General features: G+C 35.9%; 6 protein-coding genes and 1 long non-coding RNA gene across 7 annotated transcripts; 5 read left to right on the top strand and 2 right to left on the bottom strand.

The window, feature by feature from the left end:
• Nucleotides 1–1,570: 1,570 nt before the first annotated feature.
• Nucleotides 1,571–2,841, top strand: LOC105953149 (short-chain dehydrogenase reductase 2a). Its single transcript, XM_012976785.2, has 2 exons — nucleotides 1,571–1,789; nucleotides 1,910–2,841. The coding sequence occupies exons 1-2, from the start codon at nucleotides 1,701–1,703 to the stop codon at nucleotides 2,724–2,726; spliced, it is 906 nt and encodes a 301-aa protein (XP_012832239.2). The 5' UTR covers nucleotides 1,571–1,700; the 3' UTR covers nucleotides 2,727–2,841.
• Nucleotides 2,842–4,787: 1,946 nt separating this feature from the next.
• LOC105952818 (Nuclear transport factor 2 (NTF2) family protein) lies at nucleotides 4,788–5,529 on the top strand. The gene has a single exon (XM_012976396.2). The coding sequence runs from the start codon at nucleotides 4,874–4,876 to the stop codon at nucleotides 5,339–5,341; it is 468 nt and encodes a 155-aa protein (XP_012831850.2). The 5' UTR covers nucleotides 4,788–4,873; the 3' UTR covers nucleotides 5,342–5,529.
• Nucleotides 5,530–6,047: 518 nt separating this feature from the next.
• LOC105953150 (D-alanine-D-alanine ligase family) lies at nucleotides 6,048–12,048 on the bottom strand. Its single transcript, XM_012976786.2, has 24 exons — nucleotides 11,279–12,048; nucleotides 11,112–11,183; nucleotides 10,984–11,027; nucleotides 10,795–10,906; nucleotides 10,612–10,683; nucleotides 10,388–10,450; nucleotides 10,131–10,208; nucleotides 9,957–10,049; nucleotides 9,750–9,869; nucleotides 9,528–9,614; nucleotides 9,218–9,427; nucleotides 9,082–9,129; nucleotides 8,732–8,971; nucleotides 8,527–8,633; nucleotides 8,201–8,445; nucleotides 8,045–8,113; nucleotides 7,901–7,965; nucleotides 7,623–7,792; nucleotides 7,461–7,539; nucleotides 7,112–7,367; nucleotides 6,926–6,971; nucleotides 6,685–6,793; nucleotides 6,533–6,595; nucleotides 6,048–6,259 (listed from the first exon to the last, which is right to left on the bottom strand). The coding sequence occupies exons 1-24, from the start codon at nucleotides 11,615–11,617 to the stop codon at nucleotides 6,179–6,181; spliced, it is 2,868 nt and encodes a 955-aa protein (XP_012832240.2). The 5' UTR covers nucleotides 11,618–12,048; the 3' UTR covers nucleotides 6,048–6,178.
• Nucleotides 12,049–15,172: 3,124 nt separating this feature from the next.
• LOC105953152 (uncharacterized) lies at nucleotides 15,173–15,989 on the top strand. Its single transcript, XR_016033893.1, has 3 exons — nucleotides 15,173–15,467; nucleotides 15,541–15,592; nucleotides 15,663–15,989. It is a non-coding gene; the product is annotated as an uncharacterized LOC105953152 (long non-coding RNA).
• Nucleotides 15,990–16,863: 874 nt separating this feature from the next.
• Nucleotides 16,864–18,492, bottom strand: LOC105952754 (pentatricopeptide repeat-containing protein At2g38420, mitochondrial). The gene has a single exon (XM_012976335.2). The coding sequence runs from the start codon at nucleotides 18,443–18,445 to the stop codon at nucleotides 17,006–17,008; it is 1,440 nt and encodes a 479-aa protein (XP_012831789.2). The 5' UTR covers nucleotides 18,446–18,492; the 3' UTR covers nucleotides 16,864–17,005.
• Nucleotides 18,493–18,808: 316 nt separating this feature from the next.
• Nucleotides 18,809–20,118, top strand: LOC105952819 (protein LURP-one-related 15). The gene is made up of 3 exons (XM_012976397.2): nucleotides 18,809–19,315; nucleotides 19,482–19,709; nucleotides 19,796–20,118. The coding sequence occupies exons 1-3, from the start codon at nucleotides 19,064–19,066 to the stop codon at nucleotides 19,928–19,930; spliced, it is 615 nt and encodes a 204-aa protein (XP_012831851.2). The 5' UTR covers nucleotides 18,809–19,063; the 3' UTR covers nucleotides 19,931–20,118.
• Nucleotides 20,119–20,964: 846 nt separating this feature from the next.
• Nucleotides 20,965–22,243, top strand: LOC105953153 (protein LURP-one-related 15). Its single transcript, XM_012976787.2, has 2 exons — nucleotides 20,965–21,472; nucleotides 21,636–22,243. The coding sequence occupies exons 1-2, from the start codon at nucleotides 21,224–21,226 to the stop codon at nucleotides 22,005–22,007; spliced, it is 621 nt and encodes a 206-aa protein (XP_012832241.2). The 5' UTR covers nucleotides 20,965–21,223; the 3' UTR covers nucleotides 22,008–22,243.
• The last annotated feature ends 684 nt before the right edge of the window (nucleotides 22,244–22,927 follow it).

The following is a 22,927-nucleotide window of genomic DNA, read 5'->3' as shown; positions in this document are numbered from 1 at the left end:
TTAGTGGGCTTTTGTACAAAAAACGATTTTAATGGGCCTCTTAAATGGGCTCATTTTTTCCATTCGGCCCAACAACTTGTGTTGTCCAACGCAACCCACAAAGAAAAGTAAATCTCTGATTAGAGTGTTGTTACTTGTACATCTTAACGTAATTTATAATTATAATGAACTACTAAAATATTAGTTTTTAAAAATAATATTATATGACTATTTAGTTATATGCATTATATAAATTAATGAATTAATAACCACGAAAGGACTAATTATGACTTAATTAACAAAAAGTACAGATCTTCTTGGATATCTTTTCTCTCTTTTTTTTAATCACCGCGCATTCCTGGAGCATTTTTTATTTTATTTTTAATTGTGTTTGAATTAAATGTTAAATCAGGAGAATCTTCGGAAACCGAAGATCGCTCTGTTTCGTAGGAGGCACAAATTATTAACAAAGCAAATTTATGTACTTTTTTTTTTTTTTTTTTTTTTTTTTTTCTGAACAGTATTTATATATTGAGATCATGCAACTGAAATTTATGTTTGTATATTCAATGGTTACGTATCTACCTATACATTATTTGTTTTTTATTTTTATTTTTCAATCACATTAAGATTTTACTAATAAAATAACACGAATTTTTTTTTAGTGAATTACGATAAATACAAAGCATAACTTCTAGACAATAAAATAAATCAAAACTATTTACCTAAAGTAAAATCAACGAATTGAAAAAATCTATGATAAAGTCCAATTTTGTTTTGTTCATATGGCCACTTGGATCAATTAAGTAGTAAGTACTAGCTTAGATTTGACAAAAAGGTAATACCTAATTAATAATTAAGGAACTTGTTATATATATATATTTCAAATATCTATTTGTACATAAAAAATATTCGTTTGTTGATTGGCAAGACGTGGAAAATCAAGTCAATCTAATTAATTATAAATCAAATCAACTTGTCGCATTCATCGTGCCCCTCGTTACAAATAAAATCTATTCCAATTTGACCTTAATCTTAGTTGCTTAATCAAAAAATTAAAGAGCCTAAGTAGTAAGTAGTATATTTTAGCAAATTAAATTGAGTATTGGTGGAATATCTTTGAAACTCTCTTAATTTGGATTAGTTTAATAATTAATTGTGTGGAATGCAAAGAAAATGATGCGAGTAAAGGGGGAGTTTGGTTTAATCATATCATATGAATGCCATTTAATTTTAAACCTACTTTGGGAGATGGGAATGGAATAGCATTAATTGTCGCGCCGAGGGAAAAAGTCAACGGTCGTATCTTTATAAGATTATCAAGCCATAGCAGCATCCAATTACTTCCGGCAAACTATAAATAAATTACTACATCTAATCTCAATCGTAATCTTCGATCAGATTTAGACATTAAAATATCTAACTTAATTTGCCAGTTTTGTCGTTTTAAAATATCTGTTCAATCCAGTTACCTTTTGAGAAATATAAAGTCCACTGATGAACTAGTCACCTAGCTATATATCTACTTGTATATATATATATATATATATATATATATATATATATATATAAATGTGTGTTTGTGTGTGTGTGTGTGAACGTGTTGTAACCTGTGTGTATATATATAACTAATAAATCATCCTCGTATGTATAGTTGTTACAATTGCAAAACTACACCTTTTCTCCTCTCCAACTGAAATATATATAATTAATCATAAATCATGCAGGCACAATTGTTACCGGCGATGAGCTTATTTGCCGGTAACTATGGAAATGATCAATTGTTGGCTTCTCAGCCCTCCTTCAAAAGGTACATTTTCTTTTCAATATTATAATCTCTCTCTCTCTCTCTCTCTCTCTCTCTCTCTCTCTCTCTCTCTCTCTCTCTCTCTCTCTCTCTCTCTCAATGTTTTGATTCACATATATACAGATTGGAGGGAAAAGTAGCAATCGTTACCGGCGGCGCAAGAGGCATCGGAGAGGCAACGGTAAGGCTCTTCGCGGCGCACGGCGCAAAAGTAATAATCGCTGACGTGGAGGACTCCCTCGGGAACTTAGTTGCCAGCTCACTATCCCCATATGACGTCACCTACGCCCACTGTGACGTCACCTCTGAGCAAGACATAGAAACCCTAGTAAACGACGCCGTTTCCAACCACGGGAAGATCGACGTCTTCTTCAGCAACGCCGGCGTCCTCGGCGACCAGTCCAAGCACAAGAGCATCCTAGATTTCGACGCCGACGAGTTCGAACAGGTCATGAGGGTCAACGTCAGGGGCACAGCCCTCGGGATGAAGCACGCCGCCCGCGCCATGATCAACGGCGGCGGCGGCGGGTGTATAATCTGCACGGCGAGCGTGGCCGGGGTGATGGGGGGGCTGGGCCCCCACGCGTACACGGCGTCGAAGCACGCGGTCGTGGGTCTGGTGAAGAACGCGGCCTGTGAGCTGGGGCGGCACGGGATTCGAGTCAACTGCATCTCCCCCTTCGGGGTGGCGACACGGATGCTGGTGACAGCGTGGCGGAAGGATGACGGCGGCGGCGGAGGCGATGTGAGTGAGGAGGAGGTGGAGAAGACGGAGGAGTTTGTGAGGGGGCTGGGGAATTTGAAAGGGGTAACCCTAAGAGCAAGAGATATAGCGGAGGCGGTGGTTTTTCTATCAAGTGATGAATCCAGGTATATTAGTGGTCATAATCTTGTTGTTGATGGTGGCGTCACTACTTTTAAGAATTTTGTTAATTTGTAATTAATTCATCATTTCTTTTTTTCCTCTTTAAACTTCGCTTCATTCATTGTTTAATTTAATTTAATTTAAAGGATTCATTTTTCTTTTAATGTATATTTATACAATTTGAACATTTTAATTTTTTCAATTTTTAATATTCAATGTTACTTTTAACTATTCTTTCACCTCATATAATATAATATACAGTACTTCAATATCTATAAATTTATACACTTGGAACTAACAAAATTTTATTAATTAAGCGGAATATTAAACTATTAAATTGTCACCGAGTCGGGATTGAAAATACTAATTTAAACAGGAGTATTTTGTGAAGATCTTTGATATTGGGTTCAGCAATTATCATTTAACAGAAGGCCGAAATTGAGACCGGGCCGTGAATAATTTGTTTATAGAAGGCCCGAATTATATTGGGCTTTATTACTTTGGGCTTCAAATAATAATAATAATGGTTGCTTTTCTCTGAGAAAATGAAAATGAAAAAGAAAAATTGGCAGCTAAGAATTTGAAGACCCTACAAATTGATAAGATTGAAAGAGAAGATGAATGATTAATGTGTATAGTACTACTGTATCAATGATTTAGTCACAACCACATAACCAGCAGAAATGAAATTAATTATTGGTACAGTAGAGTCTCTTTCTATACACATATGACATATATATATGGATACATATATCCTAATTAATATTCATAAAATGGGTCCTTGTGCAATAAAATATTTCAAATGTTAGGTAACTAATGCCAACTTACCAGTCAAACTAGTCGTAGTTGTCACACAAATAAGAAAATCAAATACATAATAATATTATAAATAAATAAATAAATGATTAATTAATTTCCAATTGTGCATGCATGCATGCATGCATGCATATGGTTGGAGCCCTGCACACACGAGTAAACCGATAATCATTTAATCAAATCCGATCCAATCTTACAGAAGAAAGATGTAATTACATAAGCTATGATGAAAATTGAATTCACACACACAACACACACTGACGACACTCATATACGTATGTGTCTATATATATATATATATATATATATATATATATATATATATATATGCATGCATGCATGTACTGAACATTTGAAGGATGGCCATTGCAAAAATGGAGGGGAATGGAGAGACAGAATAGTGCATCAAATAACTTCCCCATAACAAGTGGTTGTAGATAAGAGTATCAAATACAAGGCATACCAATTTAATGCACATATCTCACTCTATATATGTAGGGTTCCACTACTATATTTTCTGTCACTCTCACACAATAATTTAATTTCCTATTTATTTATATTTGAACCCATATAACAATTGATCTATCTCGTATTGATGTGTTCAACAAGATCCAAATCAATTCGACCTAAGTCGGTTCAGACCTAGGTAGCTAGTCGAACATATATTGTTCAAATATATTAAAAAATAGGTTATTATAAATAGGTTGATAAATAATGTATAATGAATGACTAGTTCCCATCCATTTGGGGGTGGGGTTAGGATTAATTATTGTGAACGTAACCCAATTCATTGTACGTATACAGTCACACACACATATATAATGGTTTAGTTAATTAATTAGGTTTGTACATATATATAAACTGTATGTAATGTAAATGTAGATGTGGGGTTGGTGTTGAGGAATGTTCAAATTAAATTGATTGGGTACACGAACGGCAAACCTAGCTAGTTGGATCCAACTGGTACTCTTAAATGCACCATGCCCCATTTTCTTTTACTTTACATATATGCATTATTGTCCACATAATTCGACCATATAGTATATAAAATAAATTGTCCACACATAATTGATAATATAATGACTATATACTTTCAAAATTCTATACATATATGAAGTAGTTTAAAATTAATTCTTAAAATAATTAATTTTGTTCGATGACTTTATAATTTTGTGTGGGCAACATGTAATTTTAGATTAGTAGGAAATAAAATTAATATAGATAATTTTATGATTATGTCACATCAAAATTTAATTCAGTGGGCCCCTCACACCTCAAATTTGTTCTATAAATATCCTTTTCCACTTGAAGAATATACCATGCAAGAATCAAACAACTAAAGCTTATACTCTCACTTCAAAAGAAGAGTCGTTCGTTGCCATTTAATTTCCGCCCTCATCAAACAAATGGAGCCCGCAACTGCGAATTCCGCCGCCGCCGCCGCACCGGAGAACCCAAACGTCACCACCGTCCGCAGCCTGTACACGGCGTTGGGGAGCGGCGGGAGCAGGCAAATCTCCGGGCTCATCGCTAGCGACTTGGAGTGGTGGTTCCACGGCCCGCAGAACTGCCACCACATGATGAAAATGCTGACCGGAAAATCATCTCCGGCGGAGTTCAAGTTCGAGCCGCGGAGCATCGACGCCGTCGACGGCGAGTGCGTGATAGTGGAGGGGTGGGAGGGGGCTCAGGTGTACTGGGTGCACGTGTGGACCCTCAACGAAGACGGCGTTATAACGCAGTTCAGAGAGTACTTCAACACGTGGCTGACGGTGTGGGATTTGAGGCCTCTCAGCTGCACCGGTACTCTGTGGCAGAGCCACCCTCAGGACCTCGCCAAACGGTCGTTGCCGGGGCTCATGCTCGCCATCTGACGGCGGCGATGATCGGAGCATCCATCGTGTAATTATATTTAATGTGCGTCTGTTGTTGGAGTGAAAGCTGTTTCCTATGTGAAATATGTAATTAATGCTGTCCTTATCTCGAACTTAATTAGGAATTAAGGGTTAAAAAGTTTTTTAATGTTTGATTAAATGAAACCTTAATCTAGTTACTAAGTCAAGATTATGTTGTTAATTGTTATTAATACATTTGAACTAAAATCGCTGGAAGACCAAAATAACGCTTTTAATCTCTGCTTACGTGGGACCTAATTTCGGTTGGTCCACATCATAACATGCACACGCATGTTTGATTTGTCTCTATACAAAAATTCATTTCATATATATGTCATAATTGCAAATTGCAACTCTCATCCCAGAAAAATAAAGTGTCATATTTCTCTGGTCCCAAAATTCCTGAATATATATTTTTGACCATTTAATTAATATTCCCAAAATTGAATTATTTCAGCAAAAATGGCTTACCTGGACGTGGTGGGGCCCACAGAATAGGGCAGGATTGGGGGTTTAGGGTTTGAATTCATTTGGCAGCAATAAAATCAATCAATTTCTGGTCCATATGAACTGATACTGACAACTAAACCACCAAATTTTATGTGCTTAATTTCATTACTTCGTCGGCAAATTGTTTAATTTCCAGCCGATGTATTTCATCGAGTGTAGCATCTACAAAGCCGTATTTTCATTCACTGAAATAGACTTGTTATTGAAGATATTTTTAGGGGTTATATTATCCATGTTTTTATCGCAAACAAGAAATTTGGCTAAATTCGAAAACAGAGGATAGATTACAAATTACAATAATTAAATCTACAAATATCTCTCGGAACCGAAATCGAGCAGTGACCGAAAAAATCGGTGAGGATACATGGGAGGTTGATTTGCAAGTGCCTACACATAATCATCAATTAAAAAATAGTTAGGAATGATTTTAAAGCTGTGACATTTATAATAATAATGTTGATGTATAACTAAAATCACCAATGATTAATGATTTATTGCAAGATCAGGACCACACGTTGTATTGCTAGATACCAGAATATGATGTTTTCCCACTCCTCTTATTTCTCAATTTAAATCCATACTAATATTATTTTTTATTTAATTTAATTAATTTTAATTTTTTTTTCCATCATGAACATAAAAAAGATATTTAATCATCACCTGATGAATTAGGACAGTGGAAGGTGTCATCCCAGGAACTGTGTTAACCTCTATAATTAACACCTGCAACGAAGAAACCGGCAATTAGATACAGCGAGTAATATATATACACGTAAGTCAACAGTATCGAGTAAATTTTAATTCAAATTTACCTCGCCACAATCAACATTCACAAATGCATCGATTCTTGAAAATCCTTCCAAATGGAGGGTGTTTGCTATGAGTTCGATACGGTTTTTACATTTATCGAGGGCCTCGTTACTGTTTTCATGAAAAATAATTCTAAGCAGGAGCGACAGGAAATAATAAATATATATCACTGTATCATATAATACTGCAGTTAATTACGAAACAAAGAAGATTTCCGCCAAAAGAAAAACGAAAACGGCAAACCTTATAATCGAGAGAGGTGGTGGAGTCAGGTTGATGCCAGTTCCACCTGTCAATAAAAGAAAATAACCGAATCAAACATAAAACTTTTTAACCGTCGGGTTACGTATCCTAATCTTGTAATAAATTTCTTAATATGTAATACGAAAACCTAATGAAAATCATATTCAAAAAAATTGTTATTAGTACCTTGGAATTTCTCCTCGAGTGACAAAATATCTCCATTTTCTTTAACAGTGACGCTAGGAGTCAACGACCGCATTGACCCACGTTTTCCGATAACACCAACTGTTATTTCAACCCATCGGCTGTTTCCTTTCCACAGAAGTTCGTTTGCATTTCCAGAACTTAATTGGGACGAAAATGTTATCTCGTCAGTCTCAACAAAAGGCTCGAATATCAAGAGCTTTGGTGGTGGAATCGGCATTTCAATCATTCCATGCGCCTGTACAAATTCACAAAATGATATTAACACAGTCGAACAAAAATCGAGAATTCAGACAACAAAGTAAAGATAAATAATCAAATTAATCAATACCTTTGATAAACAATTAGGTTGAATCCGTGGTAAACAGTTTTCCAGGGCTTTAATGTACACCTCAAGATCCCCGACACAACTGTACCATGAAGTGGAATATATCGTATAATTTCTGTCAACTCGAAATGCAATTTTAAATATCCGAGGAAAATGTGCGCCTACCATAATCTTGCTACTCCAGTCGAGCAACCGTCTCTAGCTGGTTTCACGCACAATGTTTTGGACAGGAGTTTCGATGTCAACTCATTCCAAATTTCGACCGGCTGCATTTTCAATAAATCCTCTTTCTTACGCACATCCTTACTAATTGTGAGGACACCTTCAGCCGTAAGCTGAAACCAAAATTAACGAAATTATATCCTCGTTAAAACTATATACTAAGGAAATTTTAATGAATATTCTAATTGTAACTATTTATTCACACAATGAGGTTACCGTACATGTTCAAGGGCAACGGAAGTTGCAACTTTGTCCATACATGTCTTTGAAGCAGCGACACCAGGTCCTTAAATGTGAAAAAATGGGAGATGATCGTATAAATTGAATAAATAATTAATTAATTATTTATTTATTATTATTATTACCGGTATAAGGAACTCCCTCAGCCTCTAACAACGATTGGAGTGTACCATCTTCGCCTATTCCTCCATGAACTGTCCAGTGGATCCATGAAACAAGAAATCAAATCAATGTACAAGAACTCAATTTGATGACTCGCAATACTGTAAAATTGTTCAAACCTGCAATAAAAACTGTTCCCCCGTCTGCTTTAGCTTGCTTGATCCATTGGTCGAGCGAATATTTCTTTGGTAAATCATCAGATATATCAAACCCTCTGAACCAATCGTGTTTCTTCAAGCCTTCTAGAATGTCATCCATTACTTGACTCCTCAACCTTGAAGTCAACGCTGCCCGAACGGGTTCAATTGCCTCGATGCATGCGTCAAGAACTTCTTCAGTCGTATGTCTGAGCACAACAGAGTATCTGTGCATAAAGAAACACCAATTCATTTAAAAACCATTAATCTATGATGTATATAAATCGTAACGCGAGATGAAAACTCACGGTAAGGACCAAACCATCCTTGAGCTTACTCCCGAGTTAGTTTCATCAGAGTCCATATTGGACGAGTACCCATTTGACGGGGCAAGCAAGCATGGAATCACTTCGAGCTATAACAAATAAATTCCAAGTTGCTTTCTTGAGTGAGCTACTGAATGAATAAAATTAAGTTTCTAAAAATCCGAATATTCCTAAACTGAATACTTACATCATCGAATGATTGTAGATTCAACCAAACATTCGTGCCACTCATAAGAGATACTTGCCGTTCCGAAGTGTCCCCACCGAAAATAACATAAACTTTCCTTGGGTTTTGATGTTTTCGGAAATCTTTATTAGTTTGTGAAGATTCTTTTCTTGGAGAGGGACTTACTTGTCGAATGTCGGGAAACCTCAAGCAAGCATGTTGGATTACTGTGCGGAGGATATTGGAGTGCGAAAATCCGACCTGCACGTGACACGATTAATAAGATGGCATTCACATGATGCAGCATATACGATCATATAGTTGAAATCACCATTTGTTTTGAAAGATGTGAAATAATACAAATATTATACCTTCGAGGCTTGCTGAAACAAGAAACTTGTTTGTTCCATCCCACTAATCTAGAGAGAGAAAGAAGATACAATCTTATCACATGCGAGGAATTAATTAACAAGGAAAACATAATCAAGATTCGATTAACAATCTCACCAAGTTAATATCAGTGAATACTATCGTCCCCGACTCGGACCGTCCGAACTTATTGCCTGTGAGGTAAGCAGTATGGGCAGAAGGCGGCAAAAACCAACCATCGATTCTAGTGAAATCTCGTAGGCCAAGCCGTTGAAATAACAAAGAAGCTCCTTTACGAATATTTGTAATTACATCTTCCGGAAAATGAGGTGGAGTGTGGTAAGCAACCTGCAGAGTTTGTGATCAGTTTTATTTCTGATATTGCTTGAAACAAGATGAGATATCCTTGAAAAGGTATTTCAGTGAAATTTTACTCGACTCACTATACCTGCTGTGTCGGCAGATATTTCCGCCGATAATTAAAAATAATATCCTTTTCATTTGAATCGGCACTGCCGTGAGATAGAAGTTCCACCTAGTAATAAAGACATTGATTCTATGATAAGTGAATCTAAAATAAACCAGTCGTACGAACCTATATCAGCAATTAAATAAATATCCAGATACTCGAAGATATACTCTTAGCATGATAAGAGACGAGAGCATATACCTCTGTCGGGAGTAGAGCAACTGGCTGGCAATCGAAACCAGAACCCACATCTAGGACGATCGTTGTAAATTCTCTACCTCCTTCCAGAAAAATCTCTACAATAACTTTATCATCAATTCCCTGTTAAACATTTACATTTCACTTTATTAAATTTACAGTGAGTCCAGAAATTCATTAGGCGAAATAGAGGATGAGGCCTAGTATTACCTCTGATATAATTGCATTAGCTTTTGTCAGAGAATCGGTAACGCCATAAGCAACGGTAACTCCGATGCTTGATCCTGCTCTTGTTGGCTTCACCTGATATTATTGCACGAAAGATGGGACTGTAACAAAACTGTCGAGTATCTCTAAATGCTGAAATTCGATAAACAGTCTTACCACAACTTTTCCTTGTTCGACATCTATATTATTTGTGACGAACCACGTTGACAGCTCAGTTTCTTCCGATTCACTTCCCTGAAATTTCCCAAAAAAATAAAAGACTAAAGAAAGAATAGAAGAGAGTATGCCAATGCAAGCTGTTACTGCAATAATTTAGGAGAATAATTTCAAGAAAAAAAAATTAATGAAAAATCATTTACGGCAAAAAGGACAACAGTTTTGAGAAGCGGGTTACATGACAACCAGAAAATTACCTGTATTAAGAAACTGGGTACGGTAACAAACCCTTGTTTGTCAAGCTCCGAAGAGGCATCATACTGCAAATAGTCCAAAGCAAACGACATATTAGCTCAATTACCAAATAGGAGTCGGACCCCCGCAATTTATTTCACCCCAAGAAAGAATTTTCATCGAACAAAGAAATTGGATCTCAGATATAATTTAAGACTCGTGTTGACTCAGTGAACGAGAAAGTTACCTTATCAAATGCTTTGCGACATTCATTCGACTGCGTCCCAACAAATGGGATATTTGATTTCTCCAACAGCTCCTGCAAAGTAGTTCATACGAAAAAGATATCACAAAATGTACGACAATTAGTTCACTATATTGAAAAATGTATCAACAAATAAACAACTTTTGTAAGTCACCACAATCTCACTTGAATGCCACCATCTTCACCGAAACGGCCATGTATAACCGGAAATACTATGTCCACGGAGGTGGCAAGGTGTTCGACAAAATCAGACAATGATTCGAAACCTTGAGCGAGGCTGCAATTATAATGTTGAACTTAGTTTTCGAAAATTGATTAAAACAAAATGGTAAAAATATCCCGGACAAAGCTTACATTTCGAGTTTGAAATCAAAATCTGCAGGTGTGTTCGAGTAAACCTGCAATTGAAAATCATTATCAGAAGTAATATTTTTCAATCGGAGAAAATAACATATGAAAGATGAAGGTATAAATAAAGGGACCTGAGCAGAGGATATGGCGTAGGGTTTGAGATTGCAGTCAATGTAATATGCGCTGACATGCAAATCATCCCCCTAAGTCAAAATCAAACAGAAATTTTTCAAAGCTATCAATCAAAGTTCATAATTAAAATTGTTAGCTAAAAAATGGAAGAAGGAAATTTGAGTACCTGAATATGATCGAGCACAGAGCGGGCAGAATTGAGCGAAATTCCGCGCTCGGCGGAAGGGCCGCCGCAGATGAGTCCGACTCTCAAAACCCTACTACCTTCATCACCGGCGGTGCGATCACGGGCCACCTCCGGCTCCGCCGTTGTGGCAGAAGCTTTCACCACCCCGACGCCGCAAAAACGGCGTTCGCAGTTCAAACTCCGTTTCGAGGAGGAGGCGGTGGGGTTTGACGGAAAATTCAGAAACCCGTGACGGCGAGTAGAGAAGGGAGGCAGCGAGCCCTTGTTATTGCGGAAGAGGGTTGGGTTCAAAGCGGCGGAAGAAGAAGAAGAAGCCATTGGAGCTGAGAAGAAGAGTTAGCACGTACGGAGTGGACTAACCGGAGATGGTGCCATACATAGAGGTGTGTATACATACATATATAGCCGGAGTATTATATATATATTTGGCCGGCAGCGAGTGTGGGTTGGCGTGGAGTGCGTTTATTGGATTGCAGTCTTGAATCTTGCACTAGTCTGTCTTTTTCCATGTTTATTTGAGCCGTTTGTTTAATCAAAGATTGAGGACGAACTCAAATAAAATATGTAAATGGTGGGATTGAATTTGAAACAAAAGTGCTGGGAGAAGCGATAAATTAGCAACCATCAGAGAAGTTAATTAATTCAGGTTGGTGGAATCTCTTTCGTCATCTTCACTGAGTAAGACAACAAAAACTACAGCTGCTTCCATGATGATAATAATAAGGGTAATTTACACCTACACCCCTGATGTATGCTAAAATAACTTCAAGGTCCCTCTAGTATTGGTGTGGCTGTAATTATCAATACCACAGGGATCTTAAATTTATTTTAGCATAACTTAGGGGTGTAGCTGTAATTTACCCTAATAATAATCTATTGGCATTGCTATTTGGGCCTAAGAGGGCCCGATTCATATTGGGCCTACATAATTTAGTTAGGTGTTTTGTTGCTACAGCTGGCTATTAAATATGATACAATCTGGGCCCAAAATTAGCTGTTTCGTTTAGTCTTATTGATCCATAATCCCAAATGTGGCAGATTTGCATAAAGCCTCCGCCACAAAAAATTAAAATTGTACAATTATCAAAGGTACAGTAATTACATAAATGCCACACATATATACACACAGTCCAACACACTTTTTACACGTAAACACATAAACACCTTTGATGCACATCAAGTAATTACATAATTGTCACTCACCAAGTAATTACATACAACTCAATATTGTAATTACAAAAATGCCACTCGACAAGTAATTAGTGAACCGTCTACCTCGTTCTCGTAAAATCTAGTTCACGCTTTTAAAGGAAAATCAAAGAATTTAACATAAGTAACTTAGGTTGACGGAAATTAAATGAAGGTGAACTCTTTCATCTAAGTGGAATTCTTATTTTGTAATTTTGTAATTAGGTGGGCATCTTGAGAAGTAATTAAACCCTAAACTAGATAGCAAAATGTCACAATTAACCTTCATAACCTATATAGTCCAATTTGGATGTAACGTGCCAACACTGCCGGTATCAAACAACTGAGTCTCACATCATTATCAATTAAGATTTACAAATTTCTAGGTGATATTTCAATTTCCATAAAGTTTAATTTTCAGGTACATAAAATTTCTAGGTAATCTTGAACACATAATTGGGCTCCTTCATCTGATTAGACTCCCTAATTTATCTTTAATGGGTGTCATTTTCTTGATTAATTAATCTTAAACTTAGATTTCAAATATCATTCAATCTTGGTGCATTGAATCAATATTCATTAATTTATAACAAAGTGGAAAATAGCAGTAATATGTCACATACGAGTCAGAACTACGACACGATGATCACTGCACATGTAAGCAAAATTCCACAATACGGCCCGTTTGGTTGGCAAGATAAGTCATAATTAACTAAATAGTTGGACTTAATTTGATGTTTGGTATCCCAATAAATTGCCGGGTCAACCCGCCAAAATTATATAATTATGGCTTAAACCTTATCTTGGCTTATCTTACCATCTAGTGAATTTTTTTTGTTGGACGTTGGAAGCTCCAATAAAATAATTGAGTTTCATTAGATTATTTAATCTTATCTTGGCTAATCTTATTTTTACCAACCAAACGGGGCCTAGAATCTTGGTAACGTTGAATTAAAACCCCAAAATTATCGTCTACACATTACCAAAAATCTATTAAATGATGACATTTATTAATATATGTATAAAATAAAGTTTAATTACATGATAAAAAGTAAAAGATGTACATTACTCAAGTCACATCAAACAAAATAAATTAATTAGAACATGTTCTACTAAATCCAGGAAGTAGGGCCTTAATTTTACTCACATCCCATCAATTAAACAATAATCCCACTAAAATTTTTGACACCCTTTGTTTTATTAGAAAAAGATAATTGCCATTTAATCTTTGATTAGTGTGCATGTTTGCTACTTTTCCTTAATCCATGGGGTGCAACAACTCATTAACCACTAATTAAACTTTTCTTATTCTCACAACAGCAAATAATTCCCTCTAGATTCTTTCTGATGTCAAGTATAGTTTTGAAATTGACATCTCTGAATATAGTAATATTTTTTTCACTAGTAAGATCATACATTAGAAAAATATGCATGACCAGATGAAAAATCAATTCTTGATTGATTTTCTGTTTCTGTATATGATTGCTTGCATCCTCTGTTAATGGAAAACCAGGTCACTAAAACGCGCTTTTAAGCTAAAAGGCGAGAGCGAAAGTAATACACAGTTGTTGCGTATTTAGAGTTAATTGCAAAAACCTCCCTGTATTATTTTGAATTGCTAGAAAATGTTGTTTAACGGTATATACCTGGTATAGTGACGTCGATTAGGTACACAAATATTTTAACCGGTAACTAGCTAACTTTTTTATGATATATTATAGCTGACACTGCTTTTTCATAGGCCGACGAAGATTTTCGAAATCCTTTCTTGAAGATTAATAATGGATTATCTACTCATAAACACAGCACTCACACAAACACATATAGTACAAGTGATTGGTAATCAGGCAATCACCATCTGTATATGGTGGTTGAATCATATGTAAGCAAAAAAACAATTGAATTTTAAGGATTCATAATATTAAATATAGTATATAGTTTCGAAATGAAATAAGATGTATTAGTTGTTCTATCATTGAGGTTGCCTTGGAAGCATCTGCACATGTAATCTTAATTCACAAGAAAAGAGCAAATGCTAAAAAACAAATAGTTTCAAAAGCTACAATATTCCCAGCACCGTAAATTTCGTGCTTTATTTTTTATTTTTTGCCCCACGACGTGAACATATTTGTTTTTAACCCGAGGATTGTGTAGCACATGTTCGATAAAAATTTCGTATTTTTTTGAAAAATTACGCTTGGGTTTTTGTAAAGATCAATTTTTGTACGACTAGACGAAATTCAACAATTTTTAGACCTCGGGATAAAATCTTGATCAAGACTCACCACCAGTATATATATATATCTGTGTGTGTATATATATATATAGGTTGGAAATGAAATATTGGATGGAGGTTAATAATAATAATGGTGTAACATCATTTGTATAGTGATGGAAAGTGGTCCAATTTTTTTTTTTTTTTTTTTGTTATGGAAAACTTTTTTAGGTTGCAAAAAATTAAGGGGCCCCACTTCAACTAATATTTCTGCATTTTAATTTTCTTATCATGCACCTGCATTGAGAGGATTTGTTGCAAATACCTACCGGGGAGTGTAGGATCGAAGGTATAAAGTATTCGTAAAGCATGCTCTCTCGTATAACTTACGAGGCTATTGTTGGAAAATAGCATTCGTCTCCATTTTGGCGTTCGTGTTATAAATAGCTGCGGAAAATAGAGGTTTATATATTGCCAGCCAAATTTCCCTCAGATTTTCAAGATCTGATTTTTCCTTAGCTTCAGAAACTATATATACATATATACACATATATACATATATATAGCTTCGATTTGGCGATTGAGAAGATGAGTGTGGATCAAGATGGAGAAGCAGGGCACGTGCATTACTAACTCGTGCACGAATGACGAGTTTGTCCTTCATGTGCCCCTCTTCCCCATCATGACCACTCAATCTTATTTCTATATATACTGAAAATTTCTGATAAAAAAGAAAGCTTTTTTATTAGCTTCATTAATTTCCAGGTATATATATATATATATAAATTTTGATGTAATCTTGAATCTTCATGTGGCTAATATATTGTTATCGGTGCAGAGAAATTCTTCCGAGTCTTGATCTTCAACATTGGCACATGTGGCTGTTCAATGTTCGTTCTTGATTCAATCTAATATTATTTTTTTTGCAGCTTATTTTAATGGATTTAACTTTTAATGCAGGAACATATAATCATATTATTATTCAATAGTCGACGTTTATAGGTGTGGATTATGGGGCCTCCATCTTCAAGTTTGAATTTATGGCCGTACGTCTTATCTTAGCTTGTCACGATAACTTTTAGCTGTCACGTTATTATCGAATCATATTATAAGATCGTTTCAGAATAATGCATCATTGGTTGTATTCAAAGAGACATGGACCATCCATCATCTCTAATTAAAAAATTCCAAAGGGCTATTATGTAATAAACTAAATCACTCGTTGCTCAAATTTGAAACGAGCTCCGACAAAAAAAAAAAAAAAAAAAAAAAAGTGGTTTGCAGTATCATTTCCCACCTTGTAGTGATCATGCGCAAGTGATAAATTTATCATCATCGAAACAATAATATTTTTAAAAAAATGTTTTTTTAGTGCCATTATGACTGTGGATCAACCTAACGATAAACCACTGTCATTAATTTACCGGATTTGTTAATATTCTGCGTATACCGAGTTCTTGATTTGCTGCAGAAAATGGAATGAAAGGCATATGCAGTGGAAAAAAAGCTTTCAAGTTTAGCAATAATGCTGCTATACTTGTTTTAGTTTCTACACCGGTGGGAGTTACGTTCGATTTTCAAATTGACCCAAATTTGAATTTTATAATTTAGCCATATTTAGGCCGGCAACGATTACTATAAGTCCTTAAGCTGGATGAGATTAGTGACAAAATTACAAATTAATAAACAATATTTCAGGTTAGAACAGAAAACGAAAAACGGAAATGTGACGAAATTGTGAAAGGATCGTTAGCGGCATCTTCCTTTCTCGAGACAGTAACTTTTTTTGGTAGTAATAAACGAAAACATAGATCACACGTAATTCCATCTGCTTAAAATTGTGGGAGAAAAAGACTAGTTTGACATCAAATAAACCTTTCAGATTTAACACCTGTAGCTGTCTTCATAACAAGAAAATCTAGACTTTGTAGGTATTATCCTCATTAGAAAATTATTTTCAATAATTTAGAATTTATATATTTAAAAAAACAAAGAATTAATTGGATAAGAGCCTTGGAAGAAGAACATCATGATGCTTCTACAGTTTAAGAAAAATATTTGATTAATGTTTGATTAGATACTAATTCAACTTGTGTCAAAATCTTGTCTGTTGAATAATCACTGCATCCATTGATTAGATTATCATCCAAATTGATTTTAATTTGCTAAAAAAAAATAAAGTTTTTATAGGCTCCTGAAGCAGATTATTTTAGTTAATAATACATCAAACACTCCCAATATCATCGTTACAGCAAAGCTAATTCACATGACTTTAAAAAAATAAAAAATCGATAATGATGTCGTCAATCTTGAACTTGAGATAACATCCTTGGATCACAGCCTGTCACTTTATCCAGAGTCGTTTGCTGAGTGACCAAGTTTTCGTTCAACATTTCGTCTAACAAACTGCGAGCTCCATTTACATCACCGTTAGCAATGAATCCATCAACCAGAATATCATATATTTTCGGATTTAGTTGCATCGATTTTTGCCGCATTTCAGTCACCACCTCCGTCACCCTATCAAATTCCCCAGCCTTACATAGTGCTCGTAAAATCGTACTATAGGTACACAGGTCGGGCGAGCAGCCCAGCGCTTTCATAGCACACATCAGTTTGATTCCATCGTCCAACTTCTTCTGCACACACAACCCCTTAATGTACACATTGTAGGTGTAGATATCAGGAGCCAAACCTAGAACAAGCAATTCATCAAACACCTTGTCTGCACTCGTAAACTCCCCATTTTCGACCAGCCCATCAAGAACCAAATTGTAACACATTATATCAGGCTTGAGTCCACTCGTTTTCATCTGTTTCAACAACCCCAAACCCTCCTTACCCTTCCCCTTTGCAACCAAAAACCTAATTAAATTACAGAAATCATCCTTTCTTGGTACAAACCCTAACATTTTCAAATCCTCAAAAGATGCCATGATTTTATCACTGCTGCAATTCAACTGCCAGCACATAGTTGCAAGCAATAAAGAACAATTCTTTTGATCCAAATCAAAACCTTCATCCACCATATGGCTCAGCAGCTCGAAAGCATTGCTCACACTCCCAATTTTGCAGAGGGTTCTAATCAAAATCCTGAAACTAGATTCTTCAATCCTAATATTCATCGTCTGAGTCTTCATCAATATCCGAGGAACCATATCGACACCCCTTTTACTCCGACAGAGAATCAAAAGTAAAGCGTTCAAAATTTCGACAGACTGATCGCATCTGTAACTCGGTGTCCGGAAAAACAGATCCACGGCATCATCAAACATGTTGTTATCGCCGTAAAAGTTGATCAGATCAATAAAAACGGATTCCGGTGTTTGAAAGTTTTCGACTTTCTCAATGTGGTCGAGGATTTGCCGGATTTGTTCGTGGCAATTCGAGGGTTTCTGCTGGATCAATATTTTGAAGAGAAGATGGTATGATTGGGGAGTGGGTCCGATTTCGAAAGCGGCGCAGGAGTTGATGAGTTCGGAAAGGAGACTGGTTTTGGATTTCCTGATTGATTGTTTGAACAGCTGCCTGGCTAGTTTCAGAGCAAAGTTTTCGCAGCGGTGTGTTGTGAATGGCTGAATCGGCCATTTTCTTCTTTTCCTGATATAGTAGTTATGCAGAGAAGAAGATTTTCTAGATGAGAACGATGCAGTTGAAATGAAGAGGGAATAATTTGGATTGATTTGTTTTCGCCATTGATGAGCTATGAATCGCTTGCAGTGAGCTGCTACTCCCCTCAACATTTTCGATTTTGCCACCCAAATTCTTCGAGAGCTTAAATTTTGATTTCTGGTTTAATATATTAATAATTTCTTAAAAAATAATATTTTATTAACACCGGTAAAATCTGATTTGATCAATTGGTCGTTTGGATTATGGCCCAATGGACTCATAGAAATTACCTAGCCCAAATATTATCCAGATTTTTATCCTAATAGCTGAAAAAGGACAAATAAATTAGACTCGACTCGAATAATAGTCAGGTCGAGGCCATCGGGCTTCGATAAGGCCCGACTTTTGCGGGTCCTAGCTAATCAATTTCATTTCATCACTGAAGACAAAGAATTCATTTTGAGTTCACATTGACTATTATTAGTTGCCCTGAAGGACAATTTTATGAATTGTTTATTTATTTTAGTCTCCATTCACACAAAACTGCTACCTTGAAAAATAATCAAACCAAAAAGAAACAAAATAGCAGTCAAAATAAGGAACCGCGTCTGCAATCATTTATTATTTCAACTTCATCTGCATATACTCACGACAACTACAACCTAATATTTCAAGCAACTGTGAGTTAGAGAGCAATCTGTGTCAGAAAAAAAAGAAGACGCTGATATATATTGTACTTTGAATCAACAATGACGACCGGAGCGAGCTATCCGGCGGCGGCGAGTTCGGTGGTTGTGGTGGCCCCGCATTTCTGCGTTGGTCACCCCATCGATCTCACTATAGTTCGGAAGATGATGACTTTATCGGAAGGAACTTTCGGAGTGACTGATGTTGATGGCAACTTAATGTTCAAAGTCCAAGGCGGCGATATCTTGAGCCTCCAGGACCGGCGAGTCCTGCTTGATGCTGCCGGAAACCCTCTCATGACTTACCAGCAAAAGGTATGTATATATATATTCCAGTGATTTGCATGATCCAGTGTAGTGTTCGTTAATGCTCACAAGGTGGTTGATAAAAGTCCCCAAAGAGATTGATAAAACTAGCTTCGTTTTGATGAATGCCGAGACGTAATTAATCAATCTTGTGTTTGATGATGGTATATAACAGCTAATGTCTGCACGTAGAAGATGGGAAGCATTCAGAGGAGATAGCACAGATGAAAGGGATATACTTTTCAGTGTGAGAAAGTCGTCCTTCTTTCAAATCAATACCAACTTAGATATGTTCATGGCTTCCAACACGAGCGAAGATGTTTGCGACTTCAGAATCGAAGGCAACTTGTTCGAGAGTAAATGCGTCATTTATGCTGGAAACTCCAATAATATCATTGCTCAGGTAAACAATATTTAAAAAATCTTGCAAGATATTCTTTCCATTAAACTTTGGTCTGCAGTAATTTGATGGAATTAAAATGAATGCAGATGCACAGGAATCACAGTGCAGAAAGTATTCTACTTGGGAAAGATAGCTTTGGGGTGACTGTGTATCCTAATGTAGATTACGCCTTCATCGTTTCGCTCATCGTCATCCTTGAGGAAATCAACACGGACAGATAAAAGAGTTGAAAGTCTGTATTTGATGAGTTTGTCTTGGAATTCATGTGCTGTGTTGCTCAATTTTATCACCTTAGTATGTTGTTTTGATTTTAAAAGGCTTTGTGGTTTGTAATTTATGTACTGTGTATGTTCTTGTTGTACTTTAAATTGTAATGGATTTGATTAATAAAATTTCTGGTTTGGCCTTATATGGATTTGATTTTCTTAAAGTCTTGAGCATTAAAGAAAAAAAAATCCAAGAATTAGAAGCTAATAGATAATGTGGACCCGGCTAATTTGAATGGACACATCACAATACATTGGAGGTAATTTAGTCATTTTTTTGGGTTAAATTACGACCACCTCCGAGGTAAGTTTAAATTACGAAAACCCCTCCTGTTTGGGTAATTACAATCACCTTAAACTATGAATCTAGTTTCAGAGCAAAGTTTCGGCATCGATGTGTTGCGAATGGCTGAATCGGCCATTTTCTTCTTTTCCTGAGATAGTAGTTATGCTTATGCAGAGAAGAAGATTTCCTTGATGAGAACGATGCAGTTGAAATGAAGAGGGAATAATTTGGATTGATTTCTTGTCGCCATTGATGAACTATGAATCGCTTGCAGTGAGCTACTCCTCTCAACATTTTCGATTTTGCCACCCAAATTAATTTGATTTCTGGTTTAATATATTAATAATTTGTAAAAAAGATTAATATTTTATTAACGCGGTAAAATCTGATTTGAACAATGGGTCGTTCGGATTATGGCCCAATGGACTCATAGAAATTACCTAGCCCAAATATTATCCAGATTTTTATCTCAATATATTTCATCATGCTGAAAAAGGACAAGTAAATTACTCAATTCGAATAATAGTTGGGTCGAGCCATCGGGCTTCGATTAGGCCCGACTTTTGCACACGCTTGTCAATTTCATCGCATCACCGAAGACGAAGACTTCATTTTTAGTTGACATTGGCTATTAGTTGCCGTGAAACACAATTTTATTCAATTGTTTATTTATTTAAGTATCCATTCACACATCATAAATGATAAACCAATTGATTTATTTAAAATCAAAACTGCAACCATAAAAGAAAATAATCAAACTAAAAAGAAAAAAAAAAAGTACTAGTCAAAATAAAGAACCGCGTCTGCAATCATTTATTAGAAGCGACCATTTCGATTTCATCTGCACATAAATCACCACAAGTACAACCTAAATGTCAAAGCATTGAAAGTTAGAGAAAAAATCTGTGTGAAGAAAAGGAAAGAAAAGAAAAAAGCTGATATACATTGTGCTTGAATCAACAATGGCGACCGGAGCGAGCTATCCGGTGGCGGCGAGTTCGGTGGTTGTGGTGGCCCCGCATTTCTGCGTTGGTCATCCCGTCGATCTCACTATAGTTCGGAAGATGATGACTTTGTCCGAAGGAACTTTCGGAGTGACTGATGTTGATGGCAACATAATGTTCAAAGCCCAAGGCAAAATCTTCAGCCTCCATGACCGGCGAGTCCTGCTTGATGCTGCCGGAACCCCTCTCATCACTTACAAGCAAAAGGTAGTAGTGTCTTCAGTCTTGAATGATCCAGCGTAGTGTTCGTTAATTAATGATCACAAGTTGTTTGATGAAAGTCCTCAAAGAGATTGATGAAACTAGTCGTTTTTTTAATTTAGTTTCGAGACGTAAGTAATCAATCTTGTGTTTGATGATGATATAACAGCTAATGTCTGCACATAGAAGATGGGAAGTTTTCAGTGGAGAGAGCACAGATGAAAAGGATATGCTTTTCAGTGTGAGGAAGTCGTCGTTGTTTCAAATGAAGACCAAGTTAGATGTGTTCATGGCTTCCAACACGAGCGAAGATGTTTGCGACTTCAGGATCGAAGGCAACTGGTTCGAGAGTAAATGCGCCATTTATGCTGGAAACTCCGATAATATCATTGCTCAGATGCACAGGAATCATAGTGCAAAAAGTATTCTACTCGGAAAAGATAACTTTGGGGTGACTGTGTATCCTAATGTAGATTACGCCTTCATCGTTTCGCTAGTCGTAATCCTCGAGGAAATCAACACGGACAGAAACGAGAGTTGAAAGTCTGTAATTGATGAGTTTGCCTTTTGAAATAACAAGTCCTTTGGAGCCTTTGTTTTGATTTGTTTGGATGCAATTCATTTGCTATATTGTTGTATTTATTTTACCTTAATATGTTGTTTTGATTTTAAAAGGGCTGTGTGGTTTGTAATTTATGTACTATGTATGTTCTTGTTGTATTTTAAATTGTAATTATGGATTTGATTAATAAAGTTTCTGGCTTGGCCTTGTTTGGATTTTGATTTTGTTAAAAAGTGTTGGGCATTAAAGAAGAAAATCCAAGAATTAAAAGCTACTAGATAATGTGGACCTGGCTAATTTGGATGGACGCGTCGTCACATTCTAATTCCGTCAATATTTTTTTGGGTAAATTACGGCTTTTTCTTGAAAATAATGTCAAATAAAAAAAAATAAAAAAAAATCTATATTATTTGGATAATTACAATCATCCGTCAATTATGAATTTTCTAACTTGTTCGTTCTTGAGGTGTCAAATTTAGTGGAATCATCTAAATTATGTGAAATATTATCCAATTTGTACTCGTTTTGCTTCATTCGAGTTCCGTGTTTTCAAATAAGATAATGATAAGATGATGTGTCTCTTGGTTTGTAAATATCAGATTGTGGTGCATCAGAAACTGCATGTTTGCAAAAGATGAGTACAAACAAGAGAATATTTCATAACGATTATGTTGAATTTGACATTATAACGGTGGACGTGTAAGAAGACTCATAATTGAGGAGGGTGATTGTAATTACCCAAACATGAGGGTTTTTTTTTCATAATTTAACCTTACCTCAGGGAGATGACCGTAATTTATCCAAAATCTTTTATGAAGTAACGCGTCATGCAATAAATCCCTAGGCCACAACATTTGACTGCAAAAACTAATATTTCAATAGGGTAAATTACACACACC

The sequence above is a fragment of the Erythranthe guttata genome, chromosome 10, assembly GCF_056151865.1.
Source record: "Erythranthe guttata isolate IM_541 chromosome 10, IM_541, whole genome shotgun sequence".
Lineage (NCBI taxonomy): Eukaryota > Viridiplantae > Streptophyta > Magnoliopsida > Lamiales > Phrymaceae > Erythranthe > Erythranthe guttata.
This window is presented reverse-complemented; position numbering and strand designations above follow the sequence as displayed.